This window comes from Mya arenaria, chromosome 8 (genome assembly GCF_026914265.1).
Source record: "Mya arenaria isolate MELC-2E11 chromosome 8, ASM2691426v1".
Classification (NCBI taxonomy): Eukaryota; Metazoa; Mollusca; class Bivalvia; order Myida; family Myidae; genus Mya; species Mya arenaria.
In genome coordinates this window covers 22,291,227-22,305,315 of record NC_069129.1, presented here as the reverse complement: position 1 = coordinate 22,305,315, position 14,089 = coordinate 22,291,227, and the positions used below count along the sequence as shown (strand labels likewise).

Genomic DNA, 14,089 nt, shown 5'->3' with positions numbered 1-14,089 from the left:
ATTATCACCATCTCGGAAGGCAATACATGTACCACCATCACTGAAGGCAGTATCACCATCACATAAGGCATTATCACCCTCACGGAAGGCAGTATCTACATCACATAAGGCATTATTACCATCACGGAAGGCATTATCAACATCATGGAAGTCATTATCACAATCATGGAAGGCATTATCAACATCATGGAAGTCATTTTCACAATCACGGAAGGCAATATCACCATCACGGAAGGCAATACATGTACCACCATCACGGAAGGCAATACCACCATCACATAATGCATTATCTCCATCATTGAAGGCAGTATCACCATCACATAAGGCATTATCACCATCACTGAAGGCAGTATCACCATCACATAAGGCATTATCACCATCACTGAAGGCAGTATCACCATCACATAAGGCATTATCACCATCACGGAAGGCATTATCAACATCATGGAAGTCATTATCACAATCACGGAAGGCATTATCAACATCATGGAAGTTATTATCACAATCACGGAAGGCAGTATCACCATCACGGAAGACAATACATGTACCACCATCACGGAAGGCAATACCACCATCACGGAAGGCAGTATCACCATCACGGAAGGCATTATCAACATCATGGAAGTCATTATCACAATCACGGAAGACAGTATCACCATCACGGAAGGCAATACATGTACCACCATCACGGAAGGCAATACCACCATCACGGAAGGCAGTATCACCATCACGGAAGGCATTATCACCATCATATAAGTCATTATCACAATCACATAATGCAATATCTACTTCACGGAAGTCATTATCACCATCACGGTGGCGGTTGATAAATACATACCAAGTTAACAAACGGCACACCTTTTTTGTTATCATAACAGTCCTTTAATATATATATATATTTGAAAACATGAAATTGTATTCTGGTATATTAAACTTTGAAATACACTGGTGATATTTATACTACAGAAACTTGAGACATTCAGCATTAATTAGCAGAACTTTTAAAGAAATATATACATTTGTATTCTGTATCAGCTTTGAGATTATTCCATCCCTGAAGATGTCGGTTTGAGCGACTATTTATGCATTTCTATATACATATTCATTCAATAAGTTTCAATAAAATACACATATGAAGAAAAAATGTGTTTTATTCAAGTTCTTTATTTATTTAGTTAACACACTGTCAAATAACATTTATCACCATGATTTCAATGAACATTTCCAGGGGCGTAGCTTGGCTGCAAACACTGTGTAGGCCGTGTCCTCGGGGGTTCCGCCGTTCGGATGACATACCCTCTATGGATATTGATATGTCGTATAAATAAAAATGCGACAGTCTTCATAATCGTTTTTGTTCTCAACTTTTTGGAAAAAGATGTAGGTCGCGGCCTACACGGCATTAAGGTAGCTACGCCCCTGTTTTCAAAATGCTACATTGCTTTATGACTCAATTGCCATTCCACAGTGAAATACTCATAACATAAATTATGCTCATTAGTTCATCTACGGTCTGACCGCGATAATAGGTATGTTACTTCCATTTCTTAATTTTGCATGATAGTGCGCGTTATTTTTCAGTATTTTAATTCCCTCCTTTTAATATATTTTTATACTAAGATAAGCATTTGTTTCTGGTCTCTTGTTGTGTGTATATATGTATATATATATATATTATATTACATATAAACATCATCTGTTTGCTGTAATAATATTGTGTTGTAACTATAGTCTCTTGTTATAACTCTTACTTTGAGTGGCAATACTTTTGTTGTTATGTTATCATGAAATGTTTACGGCAGGCGAACCCCGTTGGCTCGAACTCCCAGGGACCGGCTTAAATACTTCGAGCGTCGGAAAATTCGAGTCAAGCGGGATTGTTAACCTTCAGTAAAAAGAAATCGGTCCTCTAAATCAAGTTCGAGCCAACGAGGAATTCGAGCCAAGCGAGTTCGAGCCAGCTGGTTTCGACTGTATTGCTGTATTGATTGATAAACTATAAATCCTATGATATTAGATATTTTAAATTGGTCCCAAAAGGAGGTGTGTAAATACAATTTACCCTGGCCTCGCTACATTGACAGGGGCGTGGCCAGGCTTTACTGAATGTTACGCACGAAAGGGTTCGGGTGTGGGAGGGGGAATATCCCTGTTGCCGGTTGGAGGCTCGGGGGAGCCTCCCGAGGGAAAAAATGGAAAATGGAACTACCATGTTGAACTCTGAGGTGTATTTGAAGTGATTTATAGATTCGAGGCCGCCGACTTTGTAGTAATCGACTGATTGATTTAGGCTCAGTAAGCTATCTAGCATAGAGAAACAATGCTTACTTTAGCTGATTTTCCTTTTATTCTGATATCATTTTATAGCTAAGCCCTCGTTTTTGATGCCATTATTGGCCATATTTATTTTTTCCTTTTTCAAATTGATGTTACACACACAAGCTGGCTACGCCCCTGATTGAGACACGCCTGAACAATGAAAAGGCTATTGAAAGCATATTTGGTATCAAGTGGGCCATTGTGGTTAGATACAGACCCATGAGGACAACACAACCATTTTGAGCGTACAGTAAGTCCCGTCCCAAATGTCAATCTTAATTGGGTCATTTCGAAAGGTCTGTAAGCAAGAGTATTTTACTCGTTGTAGTATCCAGAATGAACTCCCTTGATTTTCAGAAGTCACAACTGACTCTCAATCTTCAATGCAGTAATCTCCTTTGGCGTGAAGAGATGATTACATCAAAGGGAAGCAACCGTTGACTTGAGATTGATACATGGTTGGAAAATAATCAACAGTTTTTAAATTTTCTTTTTGATTGAGCACGAATCATTGCGTCGTTATCGGTTATACATCCTGTACAGCTAGAGTGCTGTATTGAATTCCGGTTTTCTTAGCACACCGCAAAATGATTCCGCTTCTTGTTTCGTCTTTGACTAGATCCAGAAAAGCCGCTGCAACCTCATCCACGCTGAAAAAATTGAAGAGAGGACTTTGTTATGCTGTGAAATACATTACATTTCGGTATATCACATTGACTCCTTCGCACATGGTATGTATCAAATGTAAATTAATGAATATAAAGTTCTTATTTAACAATTCTACACAAATTCACCAAGTAGATCTCCAACATTTACCCAAACACATTTGTAATGAGTCCACAAACAACGAACCTAACAAGTCTGATATTCAATGCATTCCAAAACACAAAATCTGCCACTGACAATGACTTCTGATATCGATCAATATTTACACCTCAACTTCCATTCCTTAAATATACTGCACAAATGTCTTTAAGTTATTAACCTTCACCTGGTCTGAATACATATGGTATTCAGTGACCTATAAACAATTAAGATACAAATCGGTCACTGCGATTACCTCATAACACCGATATGATCTACAAACGCCTTCACCGCCATCTGGTCTGAACTGGAAGTCTGCGAGGCGTCACCGGAAGCCATGTTCCTGAACATCGGCGTGTCCACGAACGCGGGGCACATGACGTTAAGACGGATACCGGACTTTTGAACATCAGGTGATATCTGGAACATGGTTATTATTAATATTTTTCAGCCGGATATAACTGTTTTCTTTTCAAAACTTTAGACATCTAGTGACTCAGACTGTGGTTTGGCATAGTTAAACTAGCATTCGTTGATTATGCTATTTCAGAAAACAATCAATTTTCAGCCAATAAAAATGCAAGTAATCAAGCTGTATTATTAGGTTTCCAACTTTCGCGGGTGTTTAAAAGTCCGCCTACTGCCACTCATCGGGTATATGCTACTTGTGTCGGATTTTACATTGACAATGTGCATGCAATGAGGTTGTATTCTTAGTCACTAAGTAAAATAATGTGAAGTAAATGATCAGTGATTAAGAAAGGGCTCGTTCGCTACGCTCACTCCGCCCACACTTAATAATTAAGATGTTACTTCATGTCATCTAACTATTTCTTAGAAATTTACTCTTTTGAACTATTTAAAAACAACAACAGTTGATTAGTAATTAAAATTATCATCTATGAAAGTGATATAACCGCTTTTGACAGCTTCGGAAAATACTTGCATCTTTATAAGTAAACATTTATTGACTTAGTGCAATATGAATATTGATGTGATTATTAAACTAACAAGTGAATTACATCAAGACAGTTTACTCACTGCTAGAGATCTTGTAGCATGGATAATACCGGCTTTTGATGCCCCGTAAACAGGTGCAAAGGGATTTGGGTTGACTCCTGCGAAAAGAGATTGAATACATGTTATTGAAGGGAATATCGAAAGTACCAGTCTAAGATAATGCTTAGACTTATATTCGATCAAAACCATGTACAGTTCGTGTTGGACGAGTGCTTTTCAAGCGGCATTCTCTCTTTGTTATTTAGTAGGCACTATGTATTAGTAGTTACCGTTTTTTCATTATTTTTTTGTCTTGGAATGAGCCAAATTTTGCGTACTTTTCTGAAAACCAGTGATATAAGACTGCTGACAAAATTTCAGATCGCAGTTTTCATATTTACGTTCGAAAATTATTGTTTATAGCTTTAATTGTTACTACCGCTTTAAGAAATATGCATAAAACATTATTTCTGGAACCAAATTATGAAAACCAGCGATCTGATTCGGCAGTCTTATATCACTGGTTTTCATACATTTTCGCAAAAATTGACTCGTTCCAAGACAAAAAAGTTGTCCAAACGTTTAATCTGTGAGAGTGCAGCTTTAAGATTCAAAGTGGAAAAAGTTTGGTACGCCGTTAGTATTTGTAATCGATTTGACCCACGCCTAGGATCTATACTCTGGACATAAAACCTTGTTGTCGCCTGCTTCAATTGTTCTAAACCGAAATGAAATGATCATTTTAATTTAAGGAGTCATTTTTTTCGCTTACCCGCCATACTGGCCATGTTGACGATGACTCCGCCGCTGCCGCCTCCCGCCTTACTCATATATTTCAGTGCCAGCCGAGTACCACGTAATGTTCCCTTCTGTAGGTACGGAATAAAAGGACGACTTGAATGTGTTTTTTAGTTATTCTTCCCATCATAGTATTATATAATTGCTATTATAGACAGGAAGAGTTACCAAATAAAAAAAAGAATTGTCACGTGGTGGCAATAGGCAATTCGGTTAAGTGTGCGTCGTGCCTACATCTGACATGGAACGAAAAGTGCCTGATAATTCTGGCAATTATATTATCACCTTAAAGATGGAATTACCATTGATCATACCTCACACTTAACAGAAGTTCGCAACTAGAACGCGCAAAGAATCAAGCTCGCTTTTGTCAACTTCTTTCAGCTAATATATTATCTTAGAAACTGAAGAAATTCTCACCAGGTTGATGTCGATGACAGATTCCCATTTATCGTCCGTTTCCCCGCCTACACCCGCATTGTTTACCACAATATCCGGGCCACCAAGCACCTCCCGCGTACGTCGGAAAGCGTCTGAAATACATCATGAATGTTTACAAAAGTATTGTTCAACATCGTGATCCGCGTCACCACCAGATTCCTGCTCATGTTGGAATGCCTCTGTAACATAAGCAACATCATCGCAATTTGATTAACTCTAATTTATTGTAGGACGAGAGAGTAGTATAGGTGTACGCCTCTCTCCCAAGACGGTGCGAGTTCGAGCCCCACAAGAGGTACTTTCTCGTGTCATCTCAAAAAGGACACAGTACTGGTTTCTGCCAAGGAAATGGACTTGAAAGTGATTCATATTAGCTTTGAGCTGTCTTAACAATCGAGCGAAATTAACCTAATATAAACCAATTGAAGAAGTTATCATTTTTTAACATATTAATCTCTTTTATGTCGGTCCTCAATAACATGCCTGATTCATTCTCACGTGACCACATGTATTTACGCCGCCAAGCGAATGGAAGTGCTGCATGAAACGACTCATCGTATTAACTTTATTATGGCATGTTTCATGCGAATGTGTTGTCATGAGCAGGTCTTATACGTGTCGTCCTTTTAACAACAAATATTGTTAATCCCGTGCCTTTGATTTTTTTTATTGTTTTTGCTAATCAATTTAATCCTGAAAATCATTCTTTCAATGATTCGTTCGTTGATTTCGTTCATGCATTCTTTCCTCTCTTCCATGCATTCATTTATTCATACCCTCGTTAATTCATTAATTTCATTGATCCATGTTTTTTATATACTCTTTCATCCATCCCTCCATCCACCATCCCATCCCATTTCATCCCATCCCGATCCGTCCGCTACCACGCCCGCCCGCCCGCCCGCCCGCCCGCCCGTTCGTTCTTTCGTTCGTTCGTTCGTTCGTTCGTTCGTTCGTTCATTCATTCATTCATTCAGGATATAAGTATGCCTTTGTTCAAGATAAACGGGCCTTGAACTTCTCAGAAGTTTTGTCTAAGAGCCCAACCCTTATTTAAATCTACCGATTCATATGGTTTAAGTCAATTACTGAGTAACTAAAAGTTAATGTAATTCAGATTTGTGAAGTTCTACTATCTCATAGGATTTTTTTTTATTAATTCAGTATAACATGAGTTTTGATTATTTGTACAGTCAAAACTCGTCTTTTCGAAGACGTCGAGAACATCTCGAGATAACGAACATTCGATATAACCGAACTATAAAAAGTGTATAACTAAACCGAAAAATAACCGAAAAAAATCGGAATAACTAGAATTTCGAGATAACAAAGTTCGACATAGCTAGTTTCGAATGTATTTGGAAAAGCTAAAGAACTCTTCATATTCTGTTTTTTTTGCAGATCAACTCTAACTTGCTGATTTCGATTGGTATGTTTTGCATTAATCATTTCGATACATACGCTGACGTTTACGATCTGATTGTATCATACTGTCGAGAAGTAGACATTTAAGATAAATAAAGTACAATTAATCTCGTTCGCCTCTCTAAGAATTATCAGGTTTAAGATTTTGACAGACGCCTCTTTGTTACGCAAAAACTCTAAATATATCAACACCGTTCAAAAACGTCCCAGAAAAGATGCAATTATTTTAATTGTATTTGTCATTTATCGTCATTTTCAAGAGAAAAAGTGTTCATCAACAGGAGGCATTCGATCGTTTTCTATCAGACCGAGGCGTTTAATAATTATCTATGATGAATGGAAACGAATACAAAAAATCATACGCAAATTGTTAGAATTACTTCACATTGATAAATGGCAGGAAGAAACGGGTGCGTGATGAAAGAACTGTAGGCCTCGACTTTTAACCAGTGTACTGTACTTTTTATAGGGTGCACAAATTTGAAGACCGAGTTGTTCTTTTGGTTATAAGTATCTACCATGGCCGCTTGTGTAAGATATGTTCATCTCAACCCGAGTTTAGGGTGTTTTGGGGAAACGAGGTTTACCGAGCCATTTGAAACGAGAAATGATTTTATTTGGATTTTAAATATTGTCACAAGACAACGTTTCCATGGTGCTACAGGCGACGGTTTTTATGCTCTAGTCAATTGTAACCACGCCCCCCCCACGTCCGTGGATATACCGGGGATAGCCGGGTAAAAGGGCAGTTTTTTACCTTCCAGGTGGCCCCGCAGTACCGGGTGAATGTGCTGGTTTTGTCTTCGCAAAAATATAGCGGGGATTGGGCCTTACCTAGGGTCCCTGGGGTGCGGGGGCATTTGGCGGGGATTTTACCATCTGTTTGTTCCCGCAGGGCGGGGATTTTAACCGGGGTTGGCTGGACCAAAAGTCAAAGTCCCCGCTATTCCCGGACCTGAGGGGGGGGGGGGGCGTGGTTACAATTGACTGGTGGTGCATTAACAAGGGAAGTAATTGTGTGATGACAATAAAAAAGTAGTTCCTTATGGGTACTTTTTATCTTTGCCCGTGGGCAAGATAAGGATTTTCAGCACGGCCTACTATATGGATCTACTTATCTGGGGTGGGAGGCATAAACTCCTCAATATTCTTTAATCTATAAAAGGAACTTTCTATCAAAGTCAGAGTATGAAAGATATAACCCTCTAGTACTAAAATTTCATGAAAATAGTCATTCCCTGCACACTAGATTAAAAACGAACCGTCGTTGATATTCGAACACACGACGTGTGGTAATTCTCTTACCTGCAAACTGTTCCTGTGAGGTAACATTGCACGGACAGAATATGACGTTACTGCTGCCGTACTTTTCCGCAAGGTCTTTCTCAGTAGCGCGTCCAGCCTCCTCGTTGAAGTCCACGATACTCACCTGCAATTGCAAGTATCAACATGTAAATATGGTGATAAAACGTTCAACTGCACGATATTCACATGCATTATATGTTTCAAATGGTAAACAATTTTCAAAAAAATGATACTCGCCCGAAATGAAAACAGTGGTTAATTCTAAATCACTTGGAAAAAAACAACAACATTGTAATCAACGACTCTTACTTTAGATGATAACATTGTCACGCGTCAAACGCAATAGTACGATGATAATAACGGGACAGTACGATGATAATAACGGGACAGTACGATGATAATAACGGGACAGTACGATGATAATAACGGGACAGTACGATGATAATAACGGGACAGTACGATGATAATAACGCGATAATAGATGATAATAACGGGACAGGACGATGATAATAACGGGACAGTACGATGATAATAACGGGACAGTACGATGATAATAACGGGACAGTACGATGATAATAACGGGACAGTACGATGATAATAACGGGACAGTACGATGATAATAACGGGACAGTACGATGATAATAACGCGTTAATAGATGATAATAACGGGACAGGACGATGATAATAACGGGACAGTACGATGATAATAACGCGATAATACGATGATAATAACGGGACAGTACGATGATAATAACGGGACAGTACGATGATAATAACGCTATAATAGATGATAATAACGGGACAGGACGATGATAATAACGGGACAGTACGATGATAATAACGGGACAGTACGATGATAATAACGGGACAGTACGATGATAATAACGCGACAATACGATGATGATAACGCGACATTACTGCGACATTACGATGATGATAATGCGAAATTACGTAAATTTAAACGCGACAGTACGGTGATGATAACGCGACATTTCGATAATGATAATGCGACATTACGATGATTTAAACGCGACATTACGATGATGATAACGCGACATTGCGTTGATGATAATGCGACATAACGATGATGATAATGCGATATTACGTTGATTTAAACTCGACAGTACGTTGATGATAACGCGAAAGTACGCTGATGATAACGCAAGGTATAATGGTGATAACGCGACAGTACGGCGATGATAACGTGACATTACGATAATGAAAATGCGACAGTACGATGATGAAAACATGACAGTAAGATGATGAAAACGTGACAGTATGATACCAAGAACACGCATTATCATCTCCGTACTGTCGTATTATCGCGTTTTTGTTATCGTACTGTCGCGTTTTCATTATCGTACAGTCGCGTTTTCGTCATATTAGTTTCGTGATTTGGCGTTTATACTATCGCACTATCGAGTATCGCGTTTCAGTTCACCACATTCATAGGCGATGGCCTTAACGTCATTCCGTATTCAACGTCCATGTGACAACCATATAATGCCATTCAATGGGAAGCAGGGAAAGACATGGGTTTAGGAGAGCAACAGAGGAAGCACCATACTATCTTATTCTTGTTGAATTATCGTTAGTCATTGGGCGAACTGTTCAGAACTTTGTTAAAGTTAACAACGTTGTTAACGCCATCGTTGTGAACTTAAAAATAGTTACTGCTCTCAGGCTAGAAGTTTAATGGATACATTTGTGACCTGCAGTATGTCTAACAAGATTTCAGACAATGTTTCAGCTATACTTTTTCATTGAACTTTATGAGCACATCATCGACTATTTCAAATTTTAAAGTTAACAATGCTCTCGTTAACCGGGTTGTTAACTTAAAATCTGCCCGATGTGAGATATCCAAACGAACATGTAAAGTCACAGGACGTTGCCGACGAATTAAAGCTTGGACCGAACACCTTGTCACAATTATATTCGGATCTCAAAGGAAAGATCAGAAGACAAAGTGTAATAAGTGTTTTCGATAGGTTCATCTAAAGTCGTTTTTTTATCCTTTTTAAGTGTGGATGTTTCGTACACAAAATGCCAGAGTTCTTTTGAATACATTTAAACATTGTCGAATTCAAGCATTATTTTTAGTTTAAATGATGAATTAAAGAAGAAAGAAATGCACGTGCTGCAATTGGTTGATAAAAATGAGATAGCAAAGTCTGTAAAATAATATAAATATATTTAGGAAAGAAACGGAAGGCAGGACATTACTTGATTGCTAGACTTTGGCAATTCACTACATTTTGAAGAAATTAATCGACATAAGATAATATAACATGTAGGCTTTCTGTAAACCAATGGTGTTCTTTTTTCACAGGTAACATTTACAGGAAAGTGATTTAGAAATCTGCCATTTACACCTCCAATATTTGTATTATAGCAATAAATCGCACAGGGTTTTATATCTTGGATAAAATTTGTACGGGAACTTGCGTAACTGGTTTTCGAGCCTGGCTTTCAGAGCTTCCGCTCGTACGTATAAAGTCATTGTTTCGACATTTTTGGTTAGAATTTTTTCCAAAAAAAGGTTTTTTTCTGTAACGAATCTCAGGACAATTATTTAATAAAATGTTTTACTCTTTGATATCATAATTGTAAAAAAAATACCAAAATGTAAAAACCAATCGAGTCGGAGACCGGGTTCGAACCGGGGTCGCCAAAATTCCAGTTCAGTGTTGTATGCACTGTGCTACGAAGGCTTAGCCTTAGCGGTTGCAGGGTATGTTATTTATTTTTGTTCTGTATTTTCCATTGGAAAACGGTGCATCGTACAAGCGTGTGTGGTCGCGCATGTTACAAACACTATCCAAACGACATCTGTTACTAATATTACTCCTTTTCTCTCATTCCCACACTATTCTTTTTTTCTTTTCTTCTTTAATCCTAACCCTAACTATCACGTTCATTCCCTCTCCACTCACTCATATGTCCCTCTCTTCCCCACGCACTCCATACCATCCATCTTAACTCTTCTTAATATTTTCACGCTCTCCTCTTTCTTACTCTCTCTCTCTCTCTCTCTCCCCCCCCCCCCTCTCTCTCTCTCTCTCTCTCTCTCTCTCTCTCACACACACACACACACGCACACACACACACACACACACACACACACACACACACACACACACACGTTTATCTTTATCTTGCCTCTCCTTTCCCTCTTCTACCCCATCATTTCTCATATTTAACCCCCAATTGCCCTTCCCCCACTACCTTATCTCGCCTATTTCTTTCCTTTATCTCCCCCTTCCGGTCTTCATTCACTCAATATTCTTCTTTTTTTTCACAACCTCCCAATCTCTTTATATTCATCATCTTTATCGCCTCTTCTTCAAATCCTCCGATGCCAATCGTCATCCTTTCTCTCTGCATTTGATAAATTAAGTTTTACTTGATAACAGCGAGGGTCATACAGTATATCAACTCAACCACGCATTTTTGTTTGTTAGTTTCGCTTTCATATTCACCACAAAACGATGCTTCTTTTTAAAAGAGTAGGAGTGTGGGACATCATTTTATATCAATGATTATGGTTTTTTTTGAGAGCAATTACACACTCATAAAACAGAATTTTCACAAAAAGCGGAATGCTATTCACAATAAGATTTTATTTGATAAGTTTAAACAGAACAAACACGTATGTTTAATAACAATAAGACTTTTATATCATTGAATGTAGAAAAATTAAAACAAAATGATTTTATAAAATAGTTTCTGTACAAGAAAGATTTTTTTTTACAAAAAAATGATATATTTATATAAAAGAATCAAGCGAGCTCTGTAAAACGGATGCGACAGTGCTAAACATTAATTATATTTGTATAAGCAAACAAACATATCGGTAAACATAATTAAACAAAATCTACAGATAAACTCAATCTTTACCAGAGCGCTAAATGTATGAAAATATTTGCTGCAGATGAAATTATCTCTGTGAAACGACGCAATTCTATACCAATATTACTTCACATTATAATAGCTAGAGGATATGGGTCTGATTCTTCTCAGTTTCCAAAGAGTGATAATTAGACAATTTAGACTGCCAACAATGCCAGGATGTAAATAAAGTGAAAATAATACCCAAGTCAGCTAAATGGGTACATAAACTATCATTTTTTGTCCGTTTGAGCTGAAAGGTGATAGGAATAAAGAGATTCAGTCAGGAACATTATTTGTCTTCGTTGAATAGCACGGCAATGTAAACTTTATTGAAATAGAATGTAGCTTTTGGCCTCATTTAAATTTTTACGTACTAGATCACAGCCTTTTAGAAAGGTTCATCTCTGCCCGCACGAATTATATCCGCCACAATAGTAGATTTTGTCCCGAATATGAATTGATAGACAACTTTAATGTTATTAAGGAACAGAGAATAGAAGTACTTCTTCTTCAAACAGTAGTGGTAATTCGCCTTCTTCGACGACCAACAATTACCGCAATAGATATAAGTAGGAAATAGACGCCAATCTACCATAACATATACCCCGCCTGCTTGGAATCACAGTTAGCTGGACAAATGATATATTTTTCTGATACAACAGCTTCCGTTGTAAGAGCAGTTGTATTTTCCTTTGGTATGCTATTAACCTAATTGCGCTTGCACACAATGTCCAAAGTCAGAGGGATATTTCTTATTATTCGCTTTATTTATCTATTATGATAAAATGTTCACTGAGTATTAGTTGTTTACTTTATATTAAAGTTTATTTTATTTTATTTATTTATTTATGTTTTTTATGAAAGTTTACATGCTCGTCTCCATTTTCAGACAGATGCGAAGACATTCTGCGTAGGTAGATCATTAAACAATATATGGCTCTAAAAGTACACCAGCGAAGTACAAACAATACGAGATCACATAGTTTGAAACGAAACGGTAATCCTTAAACTAGATTTATGATCGATTTTGACAGAGGGATTTGAATTACTGCTCTTATCAGCAATATTGTCTTTATCAACGCGTATACAAAGATCCTGTTTGAAGTGAAATATATTTGGTAATTTATTACTACCAAACGAAACATATGAACCGTTTGAGGGGGTGATATATCATCACCTTTGAATATTTCATTATAAAGTTATAAGCACATCACATTTTGACACTGGACAATTGTTGATAGTATACAAATGAAAGTATTTTTGATTTTACTTAAAAAATGTAAAAAGAAGGTATCATTATTTAAATATCAACAAACTATTGACATGAGTATTGTGCACCAGCGAGTTTAGAGGGGGGCGCACCCGGCGCGCGCCCCCTTTAGAATCGCCCAAGATTACTTTTTATTTCAATATGGGAGCAAATGAGGAATAGAATACGCTAAAAATGCATTAATTCCGACTATAAATTGTTAACAGTTTCTTGAGGGAGTCACCTCAACCCCAATGCAAATAGTTTATGTCATTTACTTTTGGTTCTCAGGTAGGGGCGTATGCCAAAAGGTTGCGTCCCTAAGTTACGCCCCCTCTAACGTCAATTGCTGGAACCGCCCCTGTTGTGAACATCAACTTAAAATGCATTACTGTAGCATTCATTGACATTTTAGTGAATAGAATGATTTATTATTTTGCTTGCAAACTATTAATTGAAATCCAATCAAATGACACAACGTTTCATGTTAATAAGCATCTACGTTTGAAGCAAAGTAAATAAATGAAAAGTATTACTAAGAGTCCAGATAAAGGAAAAGCTGTTATTAAAACAACAACAAAATAAAATAAATAAATAGATGCAACACTTATGAATCATCTGTTTGTTTTATTGTTAACTGAACTACTCTTGTGCATTCTCAAACATTTTACAGAGAAATGCATTCTATAGATTCATATCCTAGAAGACTGATCTAATAAGTAGCAAGACAGAAGACCGCATCAAATGTTTGAAAAAGCAGGCTCGGTTTTGGCCAGACACTTCATGGATATTAATGGAAATTAAAACGCTTTTAAACCTGTATAGGAACTACAATCATTTAAAACTGTCTAAAAT

At 37.4% G+C, this 14,089-nt stretch overlaps 1 protein-coding gene across 5 annotated transcripts in view; it reads right to left on the bottom strand.

Moving 5' to 3' along the window:
- Positions 1–1,158: 1,158 nt before the first annotated feature.
- The window catches only part of LOC128243663 (15-hydroxyprostaglandin dehydrogenase [NAD(+)]-like), a 37,330-nt gene continuing 24,399 nt past the window's right edge, over positions 1,159–14,089 (bottom strand). For all 5 annotated transcript variants that reach the window (XM_052961549.1, XM_052961548.1, XM_052961553.1 and 2 more), the window contains 6 exons: positions 8,092–8,215; positions 5,341–5,453; positions 4,895–4,991; positions 4,165–4,241; positions 3,380–3,543; positions 1,159–2,969 (listed from right to left, as the gene is read on the bottom strand). In XM_052961549.1, the coding sequence (XP_052817509.1) occupies positions 2,846–2,969; positions 3,380–3,543; positions 4,165–4,241; positions 4,895–4,991; positions 5,341–5,453; positions 8,092–8,215 (699 nt within the window). In that variant the 3' untranslated portion in view covers positions 1,159–2,845. The remainder of the gene's footprint in view (positions 2,970–3,379; positions 3,544–4,164; positions 4,242–4,894; positions 4,992–5,340; positions 5,454–8,091; positions 8,216–14,089) is intronic.